Source organism: Eumetopias jubatus, unplaced genomic scaffold (genome assembly GCF_037043125.1).
Source record: "Eumetopias jubatus isolate StellerSeaLion01/CBP00866 unplaced genomic scaffold, mEumJub1_p1.0 scaffold_11, whole genome shotgun sequence".
NCBI classification, from domain to species: Eukaryota; Metazoa; Chordata; class Mammalia; order Carnivora; family Otariidae; genus Eumetopias; species Eumetopias jubatus.
In genome coordinates, this window is record NW_028274817.1 from 57,904,654 (window position 1) to 57,925,251 (window position 20,598).

The window sequence follows — 20,598 nt, forward strand, 5'->3', positions numbered from 1 at the left end:
TTGATGTAGTGATCTACAATTCATTGTTTTCATATAACATCCAAGTGCTCCACGTAGTACATGCCCTCTTTAATACCCATCACCAGGCTAACCCATCCCCCCACCCCCTCTCCTCTAAAACCCTCAGGTTGTTTCTCAGAGTCCATAGTCTCTCATGGTTCATCTCTCCCTCCGATTTCCTCCCCCTTCATTTTTCCCTTCCTTCTCCTAATGTCCTCCATGCTATTCCTTATGTTCCACAAATAAGTGAAACCGTATGATAATTGACTTTCTCTGCTTGACTTATTTCACTTAGCATAATCTCCTCCAGTCCCATCCATGTTGATATAAAAGTTGGGTATTCATCTTTTCTGATGACTGAGTAATATTCAGCCACATCTTCTTTATATATGGACCACATCTTCTTTATCCATTCATCTGTTGAAGGGCATCTCAGCTCTTTCCACAGTTTGGCTATTGTGGACATTGCTGTATGACAGTATTTCATTGAGAATTTTGCATCCATGTTCATCAGGGATATTGGCCTATTGTTCTCTTTTTAAGTGGAGTCTTTATGTATACGGTTTTGGTATCAGGGTAACACTGGCCTCACAGAATGAATTTGGAAGTTTTCTAGAGAAGAATAAGTATTAACTCTTGTTTAAATGATTGGTAGAATTCATCTGTGAAGCTATCTGGTCCTGGACTTTTTTTTTAATTGGTAAATTTTCGATTACTGATTGAATTTCTTTTGCTGGTTATTGGTCTTCAAGTTTTCTATTTCTTCCTGTTTCAATGTCGGTGGTTTATATGTTTCTAAGAATTTATCAAGTTTTTCCAGGTTTTCCAATTTATTGCCATTAGTTTTTCATAATATTCTCTTATAATTGTTTGTATTTCTGTGGTGTTGGTTGTTATTTCTCTTCCCTCATGAGAGATTTTATTTATTTGGGTCCTTTGTTTTTTCTGTCAACTCTGGTTATGGGGTTACCAATTTTATCAATTTTGTCAAAGAACCAGCTCCTTGTTTCATTGAGCTAGTCTATTGTTTTTTTAGTTTCTATATCATTTATTTTTGCTCTAATCTCTTATTTCCCTCTTTTTCCCACTTTAGGCTTCATTTGTTGTTTTTCTTCTAGCTCCTTTAGTTATAAGGTTTGGTTATTTGAGATTTTTCTTGCTTCTTGAGGTGGGCCTATATTGCTATATATACTTACCTCTGAAGACCACTTTTGCTGTATCCCAAAGGTTTTGGACTGTTGTGTTTTCATTTTCTTGTTTTTACACTGTTGATGGGAATGCAAATTAGTTCAGCCACTCTGGAAAACAGTATGGAGGTTCCTCAAAAAGTTAAAAATAGAGCTACCTCACAGTTCAGTTATTACACTACTAGGTATTTATCCAAAGAATCCAAAAATACTAATTCAAAGTGATACATGAATCCTGAATGGAATATTACTCAGCTGAAAAAGAATGAAGTCTTGCCATTTGCAACAACATGGGTGGAGCTAGAGAGTATAATAGTAAGTGAAATAAGTAAAAAAAAAAAAAGGCATGTACCTTATGATTTTACTCATATGTGGAATTTAAGAAACCAAACAAATGATCATGGGGGAAAAAGGGGAGAGGCAAACCAAGAAACAGAGTCTTTTTTTAAAATTCAAATTAGTTAACATATAGTGTAGTATTGGTTTTAGAAGTAGAATTTAGTGATTCATCACTTACATATAAAACCTAGTGCTCATCCCAACAAGTGCCCTCCTTAATGCCCATCACCCATTCAGCCCAACCCCCAACCTCCCCTCCAGCAACCCTCAGTTTGTTCTCTAAAGTTGAGAGTCTTTTTTATGGTTTGCCTCCCTCTCTGTTTTTATCTTATTTTTTTAAAAAATTTCCTCCCTTTCCCTATGTTTATCTGTTTTGTTGCTTAAATTCCACATATGAGTGAAATCTTATGATATTTGTCTTTCTCTGACTGACTTATTTCACTTAGCATAATATACTCTAGTTCCATCTACATTGTTTCAAATGACAAGATTTCATTCTTTTTGATGGCTAAATTTCCTATATATATATATACACACACATATATACACCACATCTTCTTTATCCATTTATCAGTTGATGGACATTTGGACTCTTTCCACAATCTGGTTATTGTTGATAGTGTTGCTGTAAACATTGAGGTACATGGGCCCCTTTGAATCAGTATTTTTATATCTTTTGACTAAATTCCTAGTAATGCAATTGTTGGGTCATATGGTAGTTCTATTTTTAACTTTTTGAGGAACCTCCATACTGTTTTCCAGAGTGGCTGCAGCAGTTTGCACTTCCACCAACAGTGCAGAAGTGCTCCCCTTCAAGAAACAGACTAACTATGGAGAGCAAACTGATGATTACTAGAGGGGATGTGGCTGGGGGTTGGGTTAAATAAGTGATGGCTATTAAGAAGTACACTTGTGGTGAGCTCTGGGTGTTGTACTTAAATGTTGAGTCACTAAGCTGTGCATCTGAAACTAATTATTACACTCTATGTTATCTTACCGGAGTTTAAATAAAAACTTAAAAAGTATAAAGTCAGCACGTACTGCATGGGACATTGGGTTATACGAAAACAATGAATCGTGGATCACTACATCAAAATCTAATGATGTGTTGTATGGTGACTAACGTAACATAATAAAATTAAATTAAATTTAAAAAAAGACTAGCAAGTCTACATGAAATAAGGAAGATTAGATATTGGGTCCATGGGATCAGTGGAAGAATGTGGTATGAATCCTGGCAATAGTTTTAGTAAGTTGATGTATACGATTAAATAAACATGAATTATGTTCAAAGACAAATATACTGGGAGAAAATAATATTTGAGATATACATATCAAAGTATGAATATGCATAACATAAAGAACTTTGCATATAATACAGTAGATTAGGACACAAACTCTGCAGCCACCTCCATTTCCTGCTGAAGTTTGAACCCTAGTGTGGTTACTTATCAGCTGTGTGACCTTGGAAAAGTGTTTTAACCTCTCTGGGCCCAGTCAGTGTTCCCAGCAATAACAATATATTCATATATGAATAGCTTGCAAATATTCAAATAGAGTTTTGAAACTTACCTATTTATTTATCTTTTTTTTTGAGAGAGAGAGTGAGCACGTGTGAGGGTGGAGAGGCAGAGGGAGAGAGAGAATCTTTTTTTTTCCCTTTGGGGGGAGGGGTGAAGGGGGTGGTAGAGTCTTAAGCAGGTGGAGCTGACGTGGAGCTCAATCTTATGACCCTGAGATCAAGATCTGAGCTGAAATCAAGAGTTGGAGGCTTGACTGACTGAGCCACCCAGGTGCCCTGAAACTTATTTATTATGTATAAAAACCAAGTTTCTCTAGAATGAAGTTGGTGGTGGCAAAGGCTTATTTATAGTTCACTAAGATGGCTAGGACTTAAGATCATATGAAATATTATAAAATTAACCTTCAAGGAAAGAGACCTACCTCCTACCAGTTTCCTTTTATTTAAAACAAATAAACAAAACACCACCCAAACAAACAACAGTTGCTCATCTGTTTTATTTTTAATGACAAAGTCAGTATAGTGTAATTTGTGATCTATATAATAGGTTCTAATTCTTTTGATTAATCAAAAATTAGTTTAGAGACATGGGGTACCTGGGTGGCTCGGTTGGTTGGGCATCTGGCTCGATTTTGGCTCAGGTTATTGTCTCGGGGTCTTGGGATTGAGCCCTGAGTGGGGCTCCACGTAGAATCTGCTTGAGGTTCTCTCTTGCTGTCTCCCTCTGCCCCTCCTTCTGTGCACTCTTTCTCTCAAATAAATAAATCTTTAAAAAAAAAGTTAGTTTGTTTCCTGGAGTCCAGAGTCTCTCATGGTTTGTATCCCTTTCTGATTTCTTCCCATTCAGTAGAAAGAAAAAAAAAGATAGTTTAGGGGCAGTTCATTGGTAATATATTCAGTCTCTGGGTCATGCTTTTGGTTTTGAAACATAAGTGACACATTTCGATCTCTCAATTAGTCAGTTGCAGAAAAATTCTCCACATTGAATACTCTTTGAATACTCTTTTATGTGTTTGTTTTTTAGACAAAAATGCTTTAAACTGATGCACAAAATGTTCTTAAAACCCATAGATTTGTATAATGGAGTATATTTCCCATTTTGATGATGTATTTCTTGGAATATGTAGTTTTTATGGAACATATCTTATGACGTAAGAATATTCTTTATTTTTTTTTAAGATTTATTTATTTATTTGAAAGAGAGAATGAGAGAGAGAGAGAGAGAGCACATGAAAGGGGGGAGGGTCAGAGGGAGAAGCAGACTCCCCGCCGAGCAGGGAGCCCGATGCGGGACTCGATCCCGGGACTCCAGGATCCTGACCTGAGCCGAAGGCAGTCGCTTAACCAACTGAGCCACCCAGGAGCCCAAGAATATTCTTTAAATAACAACTTCAATAATCCCTTAAAAAAGTATAAAGTCAGCAACTATGACTGTCATACTGTTTATTTTGTCTTTTATCTCTTTTAGTTCTTACTTTATATATTTAGGTCCTCTGATGTTGGACACATAAACATTTACAATTTTTATATTCTGTTGATGGATTGGACCCCCTTACCATTGTATGATGACGTTTTTGTCTCTTTTTACCCTTTTTAATGTAGTCTAATTTGTGTGATGTAATTACAGATATTCTTGCTTTCTTTTACAGTGTTTTTGAAATATTTTTCTGTCTCTTCACTATGTATGTCTTTAAGGCTAAACTGAGTCTTTTTTAGGCAGTGTATTATTGGATCATGTTTTTTCGTCCATTGAACCATTGTTTTTTTTACTTTTGTTCCTCTCCCCCATATTTTAGGTTATAGATGTTGCAGTTTACATATTTTTATATTGTATAACCAATAACACATTTTGTTACTTATAGTTATTTTTTACTATGTGTTTTAACTTTTACTATGTGTTTTAACTTTTAAAGTACAGTATAATAAAGCAAATTATACACCACTGCTTCCATATTATAGAATCTAACTTTGACTGTATATTTACAATTACCAGTGAGTTTTATTCTACCTTTAAGTGTTTTTATGGTGTTAGTTAACATCTTTTTAATTTCATTAGTAGATCTCCCTTTAGCATTTCTTGTAAGGCAGGTTCAGTGTGGTGAACTCCCTCAGCTTTTGTTTATTCAAGGAAGTATTTCTGAAGGACAACTTTGCTGGTTATAGATTCTTGGTTGACAGTTTTTTTTTATTTTTCTTTTCTTTTTCTAAAGATTTACTTATTTGAGAGAGAGAAAGTGACATAGAGAGTGCATGAATGAAAGGAAGGACAGAGGGAGAAAATCTTAAAGCTGACTCCCTACTGAACACAGTGTCCAACACAAGGCTCTATCTCATGATCCAGGAACTCATGACCTGAGCCAAAACCAAGAGTTGGATGCTTAAGTGACTGAGCCACCTAGGTGCCCCAGTTTTTTTTTTCCCTCTGCTCAGGTTCAAACTATTTGGGGTTCTTTGGGCCTCATGGATATGGATGTTCATTTTTCTCCCCACATTTGGGAAGTTTTCAGCCATTATTTCTTCAGATATACTTTCTGTACTATTCTCTTTCTCTTCTTCTGTCATTCTTATAATGTGGATAATTGCTTTTTTATCATGTCCCATAAATTCCATTGGCTTTCTTCCCTCTTTTTCATTCTTTTTTTTTTTTCTTTTTGCTCTTCTGACTGTGTAATTTCAAATGGTCTGTCTTTTAGGTCTCTGATTCTTTCTTCTGCATGACTGAGCCTGGTTTTGAAGCTCTCCATTGAATTTTTCAGGTCAGTCATCGTATTTTTCAGATCTAGGCTTTCTGGTTGTTGTTTTTGTTTTCAATGGTTTCTGTTTCTTTGTTGAACCTCTTTTTTCATGAATTGTTTCACTGATTTCATTTAATTGTGTTTCTGTGTGTTCTAATAGGTCAGTCTACTAGTTCACTTATTTAAAAGGGATTGTTTTAATTCTTTTTTTAACTGTTCATAGATCTCCATTGCTTTAGGGGCAGTTATTGAAATTTTATTGGTTTCCTTTGGTGGTGTCATGTTGACCTGATTTTTCATGATCCTTGATTGTTTACTTTGGTCTGTGCATTTGAGTAAACAGTCTCTTCTTCTGGATTTTACATGTTCTCTTTGGCAAAGACAGTTCTTCACCAGTCAGCTCACTCTGGGTTTCTGAATATGTGTGCTGGTAATGTCCTTAGGAAGGTGGAACTTGCTATTCAGAGTTGTTTTGGGTCAAGGTCACTGCCTGAGCTCTGAGTTTTATTGGGTTTCCTCTGGCTGAGAACAGTTGAATAGGAATGCTCATTTGCTTCTCTGCACAAGCAAGGCAAGTTACCTCTTAGGTTGTGTTCCACAATTGCCTGGTTTCCCTGGACAGGCTTCCTAAATGGTTAAGTCTGGGTACTATACTCAGTAATAATTGGTGCTTTGAAATTGTTCAGTGTAAGAGAACAGGCCCCAAGTTCTGCATATCTCTTTGTTTGGGGATTTAAATCAGGCAAGTCTATGTACTGAATTCCCTAGCCAGATAAGGCCACCAGTTTTCCTTTGCAGATGGGGGAAAGCCATGGGTTCTGCTTTCTGTTTAAGATTCACTGTAAGCAGGGCTGTTGGATGAGCTGTTTAACTTTCCATGTGCTCTTGTTAGGTTCCCTGGTTGGTTAGACAGAAGGCTGTATTCAACAATGGGAAGGGCTACAAATTCATTTGTCTTCCTGGGTGGAGCAAGAGAACCATTTTCACGGCTGGAAAGGTTTTTTGTTTTTGGTCTTGACTCAAGTCAAACCATGCCACCAAGTTAACTGGCTAAATGGGGCCACTGACTTTGCTCTGTGGATAATCAGCTTTTCCTGTCAGATTCTCCACTCAAACATTGCTGGACTATGAAGCTCTCCAGGTGTTTCAACCAGACTTTTTTGCCGGGTGGTACTGGGAGCTACACTTAGCAGTAGATATGGTAGGAAGTAGCTCCCCTGCTGAGCAAACAGGATAGTCAGCCCCAAGCAGCTTCCTGTGTGTTCCCAGTCAGGGTATCTGGTCCAGAGGGGTTTTGGAGCTATGCTCATCAAAGAGGGAGATTATGAATTAACTCCCCTACCTAGGCAGAGCAGGTAAACTGACTCCAAGCTGGGGTAAGCTCTTTATCTATGGTCTTGATTCAAGTTGACCCACTTTCCTAGTTCCCTAGTTGAACAGTGCCACTGGCTGTGTTTTGTGGATGATCAACTTTACTTGCCACACTCTGATCTAGTGCTGCTGAGTTATGCAGCTTCCAGGTGTTCTAGCTAGCCTTTCTGGTTAGGAATGGCTAGGAGCTATACTCAACAGTGGGTTGGGCTATGACTTAGCAACCTTGGGGCAGATAAGAATGCAGGGCTGGAAAGCTCTTCATTTGAGGACACAAACAAGGCAGACCTGCACCTTGCTGAGTTCCCTGGTCAGACTGCACAACCATGTTGGCTCTGCAGATAAACCATACCACTGGGTAGGACAACTACTTGGGCATTGCAGTTAGGAGTTTGGTCTGCCCAAACCTGAGTGCTGGTTGTTGTGAACCCCTGTGTGTAATGAGTCACTTATGCTGCTTTCAAGATTCTCTCTTTGTATGTGTCTTTGACAGTTTGATTATAATATATCTACATGTGAATCTCTTTGAATTTATCCTAGTTGATTTATTTATTAAAGATTTTATTTATTTATTTATTTATTTATTTGAGAGAGAGAGAATGAAAGAGAGAGAGCACATGAGAGGGGGGAAGGTCAGAGGGAGAAGCAGACTCCCTGCTGAGCAGGGAGCCTGATGTGGGACTCGATCCAGGGACTCCAGGATTATGACCTGAGCCGAAGGCAGTCGCTTAACCAACTGAGCCACCCAGGCACCCGAACTTCATGGATTTATATGTCAATGACTTTCCTCAGATTTGGGAAGTTTTCATCTATTATTTATTCAAATCATTTCTCTGCCTTTTTCTCTTATTCTTATCCTTTCAGGACTTCTATAATACATGTATTAGTCTGCTTGTTAATTTCCCATAAGTTTCTTAGGCCCTGTTTATTTTTTTTTCATTCTTTTTAGTTTTTAGTCCTCAAACTTGATAATATCAAATTACTTTCCTTCAAGTCCACTGATTCTTTCTTCTACCTCTTCTCATCATCTGTTAAACTCTTTCAGTTAAATTTTCAATTCAATTGTTGCACTTGTCATTTCCAAAATTCCTGTTTGATTCTTTTTATAATTTCTATTTCTTTGATGATATTCTCATTTTGTTCATATACCTTCTTCCTGTTATCCCTTAGTTCTTTGTCCATGTTTTCCTTCAGCTCTCTGAGCATATTTAAGATAGTTGTTTTAACATATTTGTCTAGTAAGTCTGATGTCATTTTTTTCAGGGATATATTCTTGAGAGTTTTTCCTTTGAAGGGACAATTTTTTCCTGTTTCATTGTATATATTGTGTGTTTTATTTTAATTGAACATTTGAAAAACAACTGTCCACAGTTCTTGCAGTCTGGGTCTGTGCAGCTCAAGACCGTCACTAATTTGCCTGGTATAAAGGCTTAAGGTCTTTGCAGGCCTTTTCCTGGGCATGTGTCTCCCCTGGTCCTGTACATGCTTTCTACTGATTATCCTATTAAAGGTCTTAATTTCCCAAAGAGTATCACTTCTGCTTCTCCTAGAGCCCTTGGTTGGTCTATTATAATCCTCAATCAGTAATCTTTTTCTCCAGGTCTATATGCAGGTCTGTGGTGACCTTGCAGTTTTCTTGAGTCTTGCTTGCTGCTTCCTACTATTTCCCCTAGACTGAGATGTGATCCATGCCACTTTTAGCTATCTGAGCTCCAAGTTAGGTGCTAAAGAGATTAATCCCTCAGGCAACCCAAATTCAGGTTAGAATGCTATAAATTCAGTCTGTTCTGTTCTCTGGTTCACATAAGAGAACTGGAGACCAGGCCAGCGCTTTCCCTGAGCTATGTTATGCTGCAACAGAAAGGGAGTATGACAAGATCAAGTAAAAATGCCGTGAAACTTCCTACCATTTGCAGTGTAGAATATTTTTTGACTGCCTGATTGCTGTAGATCTTTGACTGATTTCTAAAGCTACAATAATGTTATTCTTATCAGTCTCTAGTTTTTAATATTTCCACAGGGGATGAGACTCCAGAGCTGCTTAGTTATTTATCTTGCTGGTATCTCTGTTGTTTGTTTTTTAAATTACAAGTGAATGTAGCAGTCCATATAGTGTTATTGCAAAAAACATCCAGAGTGTTTGATTTCTTTTAAATGCCTATCTTTTGGTTTAACAAGGAACCTTGGGCAAAGCAAAGACTTGGAATCATGATTCATATTAAGAACCCTGGTCCAAACTAGCAAGGATTGTATTTTGATAAGAGCTATAAATCTTTTCCTGTTGTTTAAGGAACTGGTCTCTGAATATACCTGTAATAAAACATTTCATTTCAGTTGTATATTTATAACTTAAAGCTACCATTTGACTGTTTTCTGAAGTTAGTAAAGAATTTATATTTTTTTATAATTTATAATTTTTTTATATGAGTAAAATTGAGATAATATTTTAAAATATGTTAGAGTATAATTTCAGGGTATCCAGATTTGTAATTGTATACTTCCCAAGGCCATTGGACCAGAAGTAATCATTCCACATATTAATTTATATTATTTTCCTAATATCTTTCCATTATTTTTCACAAACAGTATCTCCAGAATCAGTATGGTGAAATCTTTAGTTGTGTTATGTCTGAGTACTTTTTATAATTTCATCGAAACATTTGGAATTTGAGTTGCCCTGATTTTAGTCTCTTGTGCTTTATGAAATTTTCCAAAATTACGTAGGAAAAAAAAACAAATCCCAAATAGCCTCTTGGTTTTTGATTGCAAGAAATTTTCAGGCTGGTAATATTTTCTAAACACAAAACTTTTATCACTTAATAGAAGAAAAATTCATATGCTTAAATAAGATGTTAGTTGCTTGGGCAAAAGTTGTAGTATTGGAATTTCAATTTGTAAAACTTATTTCTTTTTTTTTCTTTTCTTTTTTTTTTTACTGAGGAAACATTTATTTTTTAATCTTACTCGGTCTACTTAGTATCTTCCTGATGTTTAACTATGTACAGCAGGGAGTGATGCCTGCCCAATCTAGCCACCACCTGTTTTGGTCTGTCTCCAACTAGCAATGTTTTTTTTTTTTTTTTACATTTTTAAATAACTGATGGAAAAAATGAAAAAAAGACAAGTACATTTATGGCACATAAAAATTATATGAAATTCAGATTTCAGTGTCTCTGAAAGCATAGCTTAGGATGACTGCATGCCCTTAAAAGCCACACACACTGATCCCCACCCTCCCAACACAGAGTTCATGCACCCGTGATCCTCCTTGGTTATCCTTGATTACTAAGAATCACCCCGGATAATCGCTCACAGGTACAGCTTTTACTACATGTCCCCTCGACCCACTTAACAGTAGCAGAAATTCATTTCCGGGGAGAAATTTCACCCGGCATTAAATAGATCCTTAGGAGGATAATGCACTCCTTCTTTCTGTTTTATTGAACGCTGGAAACGTTATCAAGGGAAAGACATTTATCACTCTCCCCCGAAAGCTTAGACCGAGGTAATTTTGCACCTTTCTTTTTAAATGATTGACACCACAACAAAGCTGGATTAAGTTCTGTCTTCTTTCTCCCCAGCATTCAGTGCGTACCCCGCTAATCCAATTTATAGGAAATCTTCTCTCGTGAACAGGACAGCCTGTGGGTTTGCCCACATCAGGCTGGCAGAGAACAGATAGGTCATTCATTAGTGTAGGTTCACACCCCAAAGGGAATGGCCTTCTGCCTGCTGGACTCCCTCTGCAGTAGATACTGCCTATTTTATTTCTGAAAGCTTTTCCAGACTTGGTAGAGAGATGAGGGGGAAGATTTTTTAAATAAGCCAGTACATCTTTTCTTCTTTGCTCCAGAACACAATTGTTCTCTACCAGAAGTTAGTTTTTCCCTCCTCCCAAATGCCTACCCCCATGTAATGGTCTTTAGTACATTTCCACTCTTGGCCTTTTGAATTTTAGCAAGTGAAGCTAGTGTATAGTGATGGTGCATGTTAATTCAATCAATCAATCAGCATATATTTACTGATCGCCTACCACATGCCTAGCAGTGTCTTCTACATTCTATACCTTATAATTTTAAAACATCTGGGAAGCTCTGCTGATTAAAGCAGAATGATTGATAGGTTTTATTGTTCAACTGATATCAAAACAACTGGCGGAAAGCTAAAATATTGGTTTATGAATTTGTTATTGCTAAATTTTGCTGATAGATATGGTTATTGTCTGATTATTTCAGTTAATCCATTTTTAAATAGAATATCCAGCATATGTGTAGAATTGTCTTTTTTTCTCTTTTTTTAGAGAGAGAGAGAAGGAAAAAGAGGGAGATGGGATAGAGGGATAAGGAGAGAATTTGAAGCAGGCTCATGGAGCCTGATGTGGGGCTTAATCTCACAACCCTGAGATCATGACCTGAGCCGAAATCAAGAGTTGGATGCTTAACTGACTGAGCCACCCAGGTGCCCTTAGAATTGTATTTATAACAGAAAGATTTTAAAATCAAATAAATGCTTTTTTTGTATATATTCATCTGTGACTATATACAAATAATTATACTAAATTGTTTTAAACATGATACCTTGCCCTTAAGAATCTCATAGTCTAAAAGAAATTTATAGCAGAGTCATATGTAGGGTCATATGTAGGGTCTAAATTTTGTAAAATGAAATGTAGTAAAAATTGTTTTTAAAATCCCTTAAATCATCTATAAAAGTAACTATATACATGCTTTCCTGTGAATGTATACTCATGTACAGTAATATGTATACATATAATGTATAATTAATATTCTGATATATAGTACCTATGTTAAATATAATTTTCCATGAGAAAGGTATGTATTGTATAGTTTGGTTCACAAACCGTAATTCTCCATATGATGTGACTCTGGTTTACATCCAAATAAGTGTATTACTTCCTTTGGTGTATCCACTTTTAACCATGAGAAACAGATTTCCAACATGAGGCACTTCCTTGCATTCACATCCAAAATTGTGACTCTCCAACTCTCTATTTGTTTGAGCAGGCCAGCCATTTGGAGAGGCAGTCTTATGAGGGCCATAAAAAAAAACTATTCCAGTAATTTCCAAACTGTTTAGTTCTCTTCAGTGTCATGCACAAGACCTGTCTTTTATATTCCTCTTCTGAATTACTACCTCCCCTAACTTTGTTCCAAGCCTGGATTGCCTTTTGCCTAAACTATTGTAAGTTTTCATACTAAAAAAAAAAATAAGTTACCATACTTATTCAATTTATGATACACATAGAGTCAAATCAGTCATCTTAATGTGTAAAAATACATTCTGACCATACAACTCATTTTCTTAAAAACTTTCAATGGTTCCCTTTTCCACTGAATTAGACGTAAATGTACTTTGGTATTCATGGCCTCCACAAAGTAACCCCAATTCCATTTTGAGTTCTAGTTGAACTGACCATGCCCAGACACATCTTATCCTTTTATTCCACTGTGCTCATGCCATTCTTTTACCCTGTAATGCTTTTGTTATTTCTATCAAAATTCTGCTCATTTTTTTAAGGTTCAGCTGAGATACAAATCTTCAAGTTTGATGTAATTTTGCCATATCTTGAACTCCTTTCATTTGTTGTTCCTTTCTTATGACACTTATCATAATATTCTTATATTAAAGTCATTCATGTTCCTTTCTTATCTTTCCCTCTTATATCATAATTCATGCCCTCCAGGAAATTATGTTTTACACATCTTGTTTATTTCCTATAGCACCTAAAACAGCACCTACTTTAGAAGAGATGCCTGATAAATATTTGAACAGAATTCAATTAGTTACTTTGGAAAGTTATCTAATTTTATCTCAATAATGTTTAATTTGTCAAAAAGTTATTGAAGTTCTTTTACAATGGCTTTAAGGGCCTGTGAGATTTTGTAAAATGCTTTTATTGGTAGCAAATCTTCATCATTTGAGGGAGAATTTGATTTTGGAAAGTAGAATTTATTCTGAGCTACACTTAGTGAATAATATTGATGTTGAATTTGGGCTTTTATATTTTCAGTTAAAGGGAATATGAAATAATGAGACAGAGTCTCTGGGTGTTATGAACTGCCAACTCCAAAAGAAAAGTTCCCAAAATATTTTCAACAATGGCAACATCATTGTAATGACTTTATAGCTTCCTAAGTTTTCTACTTTGAAACATACGGTACTCATTTGGATGTGTAAATTCAAATATATTTGTTAAATCAGTCTTGTCTCTTTGTCAATTAATTTTGCAGTTTTCCAAACCAGGGTGTTGAAAAATGTGTTTGGAATTTAAATATCATTTAAATGATAAGCATATTATGCTGCTCATTTGATTTTTTTTTAAGGAAAACTTATTTTTAATTACTTTTCTAAAATCCAAATTACACAAATACAGTTATGGTAAGTTTGAATTGGTAAATTCATGTGCCCTTTTATTCCCCTCAACTGAAGTGGAGCCCTTGTTAGCTATGTTACTGCAACGTACTTAGTCAACAGGGTATATATCTTACAGAAATGAATTAACTTCCACTCACAATATAATGAATATGCAAAAAGTATCCAGGCACAAATGACACTTCTTTATATTTTGAAACAGAAAAGTATATATTAGACTCTGATATTAGTAACACAATTCTTGGAAAACTTAATGAAATTCATTGATAATCTGAACATTACTGAGAGTGACATTTGCTCTAAACCATCTCTTTATTCTAGGTCCCCCAAAGGTTTTAATTCCAAGTGAAAGCGTCAATAAATTTTATGATAGGTAACCAATACAATATCAATCAGCATATATGCATCTTTGTGCACTTCTGAATAAACAGAATCAATCTGCCTATTTTCCTTGGTTCTACTATGAATAAGCTGTACTAACCATGTTATTTAAATTTATTTCAAATTCACATTTGCTTTTCATAAAAATTATGCTTTTAACTTCAAGCCATAAAATATTTGAAGATAATCTTTAATGCTAACATCCCCATTTTTAACTCCAGTAAGCGTGGTCCTTAAACCAATATTTACTTCCAAACAGCTTTTCCTAACATCGAAATTCATGATATGACTTCTCAAAGTTAAAGAACTGAAGTAAATACAAATTTTTAACAGAACTACCACCATATTTCAATAAAAGTATTACTATTCCATAAAACAATGTGACCAATAATTCTGCTGTAATTCTTTAGAGAGCCTTGTACAAATTTAAAAAACAAATTTAAATATAAATATCCTGTTTTTTTTTTTTTTAAAGCCTCTAGTTAGAATGATGGACAACAGGGGAAATAAAAGGCAGTTACTTGCTTTTGGGGGTGCTGCTGATTCAAACAAGAATTTTAAGTTAAAAGACGACTAAGTGGTCAAATAAAATCATAAATTCCTTTGTCATAAAGAATATCAAGTTAAGGGCACCTGGGTGGCTCAGTCGTCAAGCATCTGCCTTCGGCTCAGGTCATGATCCCAGAGTCCTGGGATGAAGCCCCACATCGGGCTCCCTGCTTGGCGGGAAGCCTGCTTCTCCCTCTCCCACTCCCCCTGCTTGTGTTCCCTCTCTCGGTATGTCTCTATCTTATCTTTTTATACTGATAGGGATATTCTAGTAATAACCATCTGTGGAAGAAATGGAGATGTACAGGCCAAGAAAGGAACGCAAGTAATACTGTTTTAAAGCAAAGGCAGCGTTAGAACAACTTCTGGGAAAGTTGAACTCTTCAACAATTTCTCCCCACTGATTCTTCTCAGAAACCTTCGCGAATCCGCCTAAAGTAGTGACTCTGGTGAAGAGACCGTGAAGATCCAGCTCCTTCCCACCCACCGCAGGGATTTTTTTAAAAGGCGACCCTCTGCTGTGGTGGAACTGCCGCAGCTCGTCCAGGAAAGCGGGTCCCTTTCTCCGCTCGTCCGGAGGCGCCTTCCCCGTCGAGTTTGCCATTATTTTTTCAAAGGAGGTTTTAAAAAAACCCAGATCGGTGTTTTAAAAGCGCTCCCCGCTCCCTGCGCTTCCTACCAGAGCCCGGAGCCCATTCCTCGGCCGGCGGCGGCGGGGCTCAGTCATGGGGCGGCGGCGGCGGCGGCGGCGGCGGCGGCGGCGGCGGCGGCGGCGGCGGCGGCGGCGGCGGCGGCGGCGGCGGCGGCGGCGGCGGCGGCGGCGGCGGCGGCCCATGCTGCTCATTTGAAATACTATTTTTATAGTTTGTGGTGAGGGAGAAACCAAGTCATCACTATTGACCAAACAAAACTTCCCAAATTTGAAGAAAATATGTTTATACAGTATTATTATTAAAAAAGTATACAAGTTCAGCTGCTGTGGTTGCCTTTCCTGAATTTTACCAGAAACATAAGGGACTGAAAAAAGATTTGAAGTAAACAGGAGAAGGTTGTTGAATATAGCATTTGAGTATTGTGTAACTGGTGTCACAGAATTATAAAACAAAATTGTGAAATTTCATCTCTTCCCAATGCACGTGTAATTGATAATATTTGTATGTGAATGTGCTTACAGTTTTCTGTTTTCTTGGTTGCATACAATTGACTTAAGCAGAAAACCACATTTTTTAAAAAATTAATTAATTAATTTAGAGAGAGAGCGAGCTTGAGTGGGGGGAGGGTCAGAGGGAGAGAATCTCAAGCAGCCTGCCCTGAGTGTGGAACCTGATGTGGGGCTTAATTCCATGACCCAGAGATCGTGACCTGAGCCGAAATCAAGAGTCACTTAACTGACTAAACTACCCACGCACCCCAGAAAACCACATTTTATATTCTTAATATGTGTAATGCTCAATTTTAAAAACATTCAATTACCATGTATATTGTATGTATCATTTTTTTATTTTATATGCAACTTTTTAGTACATACTGGTTTATGGGGGGTGCAGTTTGGTTTAACATGTTTTCTTTAACAACTTTATACAACCAGTTTTAAATTATCCTAACTAAAGGGTGGGAGCATGTGCACAGATAATCCAAAATAGTTGGATATCTCTATTTTTTCATATATTATGTGATTATTGTAGTAGTCTTAGCTCTTTCATCCAGCTAGCAACCAAGTTACTTTACAAACATTATATTATATACCAAGTACTGATGGGAGGACAAGAAAGTATAGGTTAAAAAAAAAAGAAAGTATAGGGTTTGAAGAATTTTTTCCATAGAAATTTCATTATTACTTAGTTTACCATTTTATATTTATTTATTTATTTTTTAGTTTACCATGTTTTAAAAATCAATTACTCAAAAGTTTTCATGATCCTCAAGCATTACAGTTTATTGCCATGTTACTGTAATGGGATTTTTAACTCAAGTAAAATTATTTTTATTTTTTTCCTTAAAAGTATTATTTGGAGTTTATATCATTAATTTTTCTTAGCCTATCCCTAGCATGGTGGTATATTTTGAACTCGAAATAAAATTTCAGATCTAGTGGCCAGGGACAGTAATAATTTACCTGAATTTTGAATAATTAAGGATGTTACTTTACTATTTGCATTGAGTGATTATCACTCTTTTTCAGTAACATAATACTAAATCATGTCATCACTAAATGTAATTTTTTCAAAAACAAAAAATGTTCAATTGAATATCATATTCTGAGCATTACCATTTAGCAAGGCTGATTTGACTTGTCAGTATCTCAGGAAGTATGTGTTTGGGAGGGAAGGAGAGGGCAAGAGGAGAATTTGGAGTATTCCCCAAAACTTGTGAATCCCAGGAAAAAGTATGGTTACATCTAGGCTACCCTGTACTGTAGCTCACAGGACCACCTTGGTCTCTGTAAACAGTCCCCAGAATCCAACTGGAGTAGCACTTATCTCCTTGTGTGCAAATGCTGATGAACTAAGGTGTTGCTGACTGTCTTAGTAGTTTCTGCTTAAAAGGGAACTTGCAGTTACGTAGGCTCTCTAGAGAACTAATATATAGCATGATGACTGTAGTTAATAAGTTAATTATTGTAGCTTATATATTCTACAGAGTACTGAATTTTTTATTATAAATTTTTTTTAAGATTTTATTTATTTCAGAGAGAGCACAAGTGAGGGGGGAGGGGCAGAGGGAGAGGGAGAAGCAGGGAGCCTGAAGCAGGGCTTGATCCTAGGACCTCAGGATCATGTCCTGAGCTGAAAGGAGACGCTTAACCAACTGAGTCACCCAGGCTACCCTATACAAATTTTCTTGTCCACAGAATTATAAACCATATTTCCAGACCCCAACAATGCCCAGAAATTTTCTTGAATTTCCAGGGGAACTGCACCACTTTTAAAGGAAGGCCCTTTATATCTGTTGTGTTCAATAAGGAAATGGCATTGTCTATGTGGGGAATATGCTCTGAAGGCAGTACTATCTTGACATCTTGTATGAATTTTTTGCTGTTGATCATTATTCCTAGTGTCAATGCATACCTTACTGAAATTCCATTTGTTGTTTCCACAGATTTCAGGAAACCTTACTGTGCCTTGGATTACAGGGTGTTCTAGAAAAAGAGCAGTAAGTAATCTTTTATTTAAAGCAAAAAGAGGGGTTTTCCCCTGTGTTGTTAATAAGAATGCCACTGAGAAAATTGTTATGATATTTGTAAAGTTGACAAAATTGAACCTTAATAAGACTGCATTATCTCAAAGGACATATTCTGAGGTCATAATATTTATATATATTACCAATATAACCTTAAATAAAATGTAATCAGTACACCATCTAATCTTTGAGCAGGTTTTTGCAGTTATAAAAGCAATCAAAGGTAATTAATGCAATAGGTGAAATAGAGGGGATTAAGAAATACACTCATCATAATGAGCATTGAATAATGTATAGAATTGTTGAATCATTAGATTATAAACCTGAAACTAATATAGCACTATATATTAATTATACTTCAATGAAAAGATAATAAAATACCATAATGTTTTATACCTAATTATCCTAGTTAATTTCATCATATAATTGGGTCATGATTGATATAAATATCTCAATCAAAATTAAGAAATTTACATTACTATTTATTTAGTGCATTTCAGTATTTATTTTTTATGGTTGTAAAAGTCTTCACACTCAATATGCTTTTTTAAAATTTTATTATGTTATGTTAGTCACCATACAATACATCATTACTTTTTGATGTGGTGATCCACGATCCATTGTTTTCATATAACGCCCAGTGCTTCATGCAGTACATGCCCTCCTTAATACCCATCTCTGGGCTATCCAATCCCCCCTCCCCCCTCCCCTATAAAACATTGTTTGTTTCTCAGCGTCCACAGTCTCTCATGGTTCATCTCTCCCTCCGATTTCCCTCCCTTCATTTTTCCCTTCCTTTTCCTAATGTCCTCCATGCTATTCCTTAGATTTCACAAATAAGTGAAACCATATGATAATTGACTTTCTCTGCTTGACTTATTTCACTTAGCATAATCTCCTCCAGTCCCATCCATGTTGATATAAAAGTTGGGTATTCATCCTTTCTGATGGCTGAGTCATATTCCATTGTATATATGAACCATATCTTCTTTATCCATTCATCTGTTGAAGGGCATCTTGGCTCTTTCCAGTTTGGCTATTGCAGACATTGCTTCTATGAACATTGGGGTGCATATGGCCCTTCTTTTCACTACATCTGGGTCTTTGGGGTAAATACCCAGGAGTGCAATTGCTGGGTCATAGGGTAGCTCCATTTTTAAATTTTTGAGGAACCTCCACACTGTTTTCCAAAGTGGCTGTACCAACTTGCATTCCCACCAACAATATAAGAGGGTTCCCCTTTCTCCACAACCTCTCCACCAATTGTTGTTTCTTTCCCTGTCCATTTTTGCCATTCTAACTGGTGTAAGGTGGTATCTCAATGTGGTTTATATTTGAATTTCCCTGAGGGCTAATGATGATGAACATTTTTTCATGTGTCTGTTAGCCATTTGTATGTCTTCTTCAGAGAAGTGTCTGTTCATATCTTCTGCCCATTTTTTGACTTAATTATTTATTTTTTGGGTGTTGAGTTTGAGAAGTTATAGATCTTGGATACCAGCCCTTTATCTGTAGTGTTATTTGCAAATATCTTCTCCCATTCTGTGGGTTGCCTCTTTGTTTTGTTGACTGTTTCCTCTGCTGTGCAGAAGCTTTTTATCTTGATGAAGTCCCAAAAGTTCATTTTTGCTTTTGTTTCACTAGCTTTTGGAGATGTATCTTGAAAGAAGTTGCTGTGGGCGATGTCAAAGAGGTTACTGCCTATGTTCTCTTCTAAGATTTTGATGGATTCCTGTCTCACATTGAGTTCTTTCATCCATTTTGAGTTTATCTTTGTGTATGGTGTTAGAGAATGGTTGAGCTTCATACTTCTGCATGTGGCTGTCCAATTTTCCCAGCTCCATTTACTGAAGAGACTGTCTTTTTTCCATTGCATATTTTTTCCTGCTTCGTCAAAGATTATTTGACCATAGAGTTGAGGGTCCATATCTGGGTTCTCTATTCTGTTCCATTGGTCTATATGTCTGTTTTTGTGCCAGTACCATGCTGTCTTGGTGATCACAGCTTTGTAATAGAGCTTGAAATCGGGCAACGTGATGCCCCCAGCTTTGTTTTTCTATTTCAACATTTCCTTGGCGATTTGGGGTCTTTTCTGATTCCATACAAATTTTAGGATTGTTTGTTCCAGCACTTTGAAAAACATCATTGGAATTTGGATCGGGATGGCATTGAAGGTGTAGATTGCTCTGGGTAGCATAGACATTTTAACAGTTTATTTTTCCAATCCATGAGCATGGAATATTCTTCCATCTTTTTGTGTCTTCTTCAATTTCTTTCATGAGTGTTTTGTAGTTTCTAGAGTATAGATCCTTTACCTCTTTGGTTAGGTTTATTCCGAGGTATCTTATGGTTTTTGGTGCTATTGTAAATGGAATCGTTTCTCTAATTTCGCTTTTTACAGTTGCATTGTTAGTGTATAAGAAAGCAACTGATTTCTGTGCATTGATTTTGTATCCTGCCACATTACTGAATTGCTGTATGAGTTCTAGTAATTTGGGGATGGAGTCTTTTGGGTTTTCCACATAAAGTATCATGTCATCTGCAAAAAGAGAGAGTTTGACTTGTTCTTTGCCAATTTGAATACCTTTATTTCTTTTTGTTGTCTGAATGCTGTTGCTAGGACTTCTAGTACTATGTTGAACAATAGTGGTGAGAGTGGGCATCCTTGACGTGTTCCTAATCTTAAGGGAAAGGCTTTCAGGTTTTCCCCATTGACGATGATATTCGCTGTGGGTTTTTCATGAACTTGAGGAATGTTCCCTCTATTCCTATACTCTGAAGAGTTGTAATCAGGAAAGGATTTTGTATTTTGTCAAGTGCTTTTTCTGCATCAATTGAGAGGACCATATGCTTCTTCACCCTCCTCTTATTAATGTGTTCTATCACATTGATTGCGAATGTTGAACCACCCTTGCATCCCAGGGATAAATCCCACTTGGTC

General features: G+C 36.5%; 1 protein-coding gene across 1 annotated transcript in view; it reads left to right on the plus strand.

Annotated features, from left to right (window-relative positions):
• The window catches only part of HDX (highly divergent homeobox), a 222,500-nt gene that overhangs the window by 30,602 nt on the left and 171,300 nt on the right, over positions 1-20,598 (plus strand). Inside the window, exon 3 of the mRNA XM_028101499.2 lies at positions 17,577-17,630. Coding sequence (XP_027957300.1) covers positions 17,577-17,630 — 54 coding nt within the window. The remainder of the gene's footprint in view (positions 1-17,576; positions 17,631-20,598) is intronic.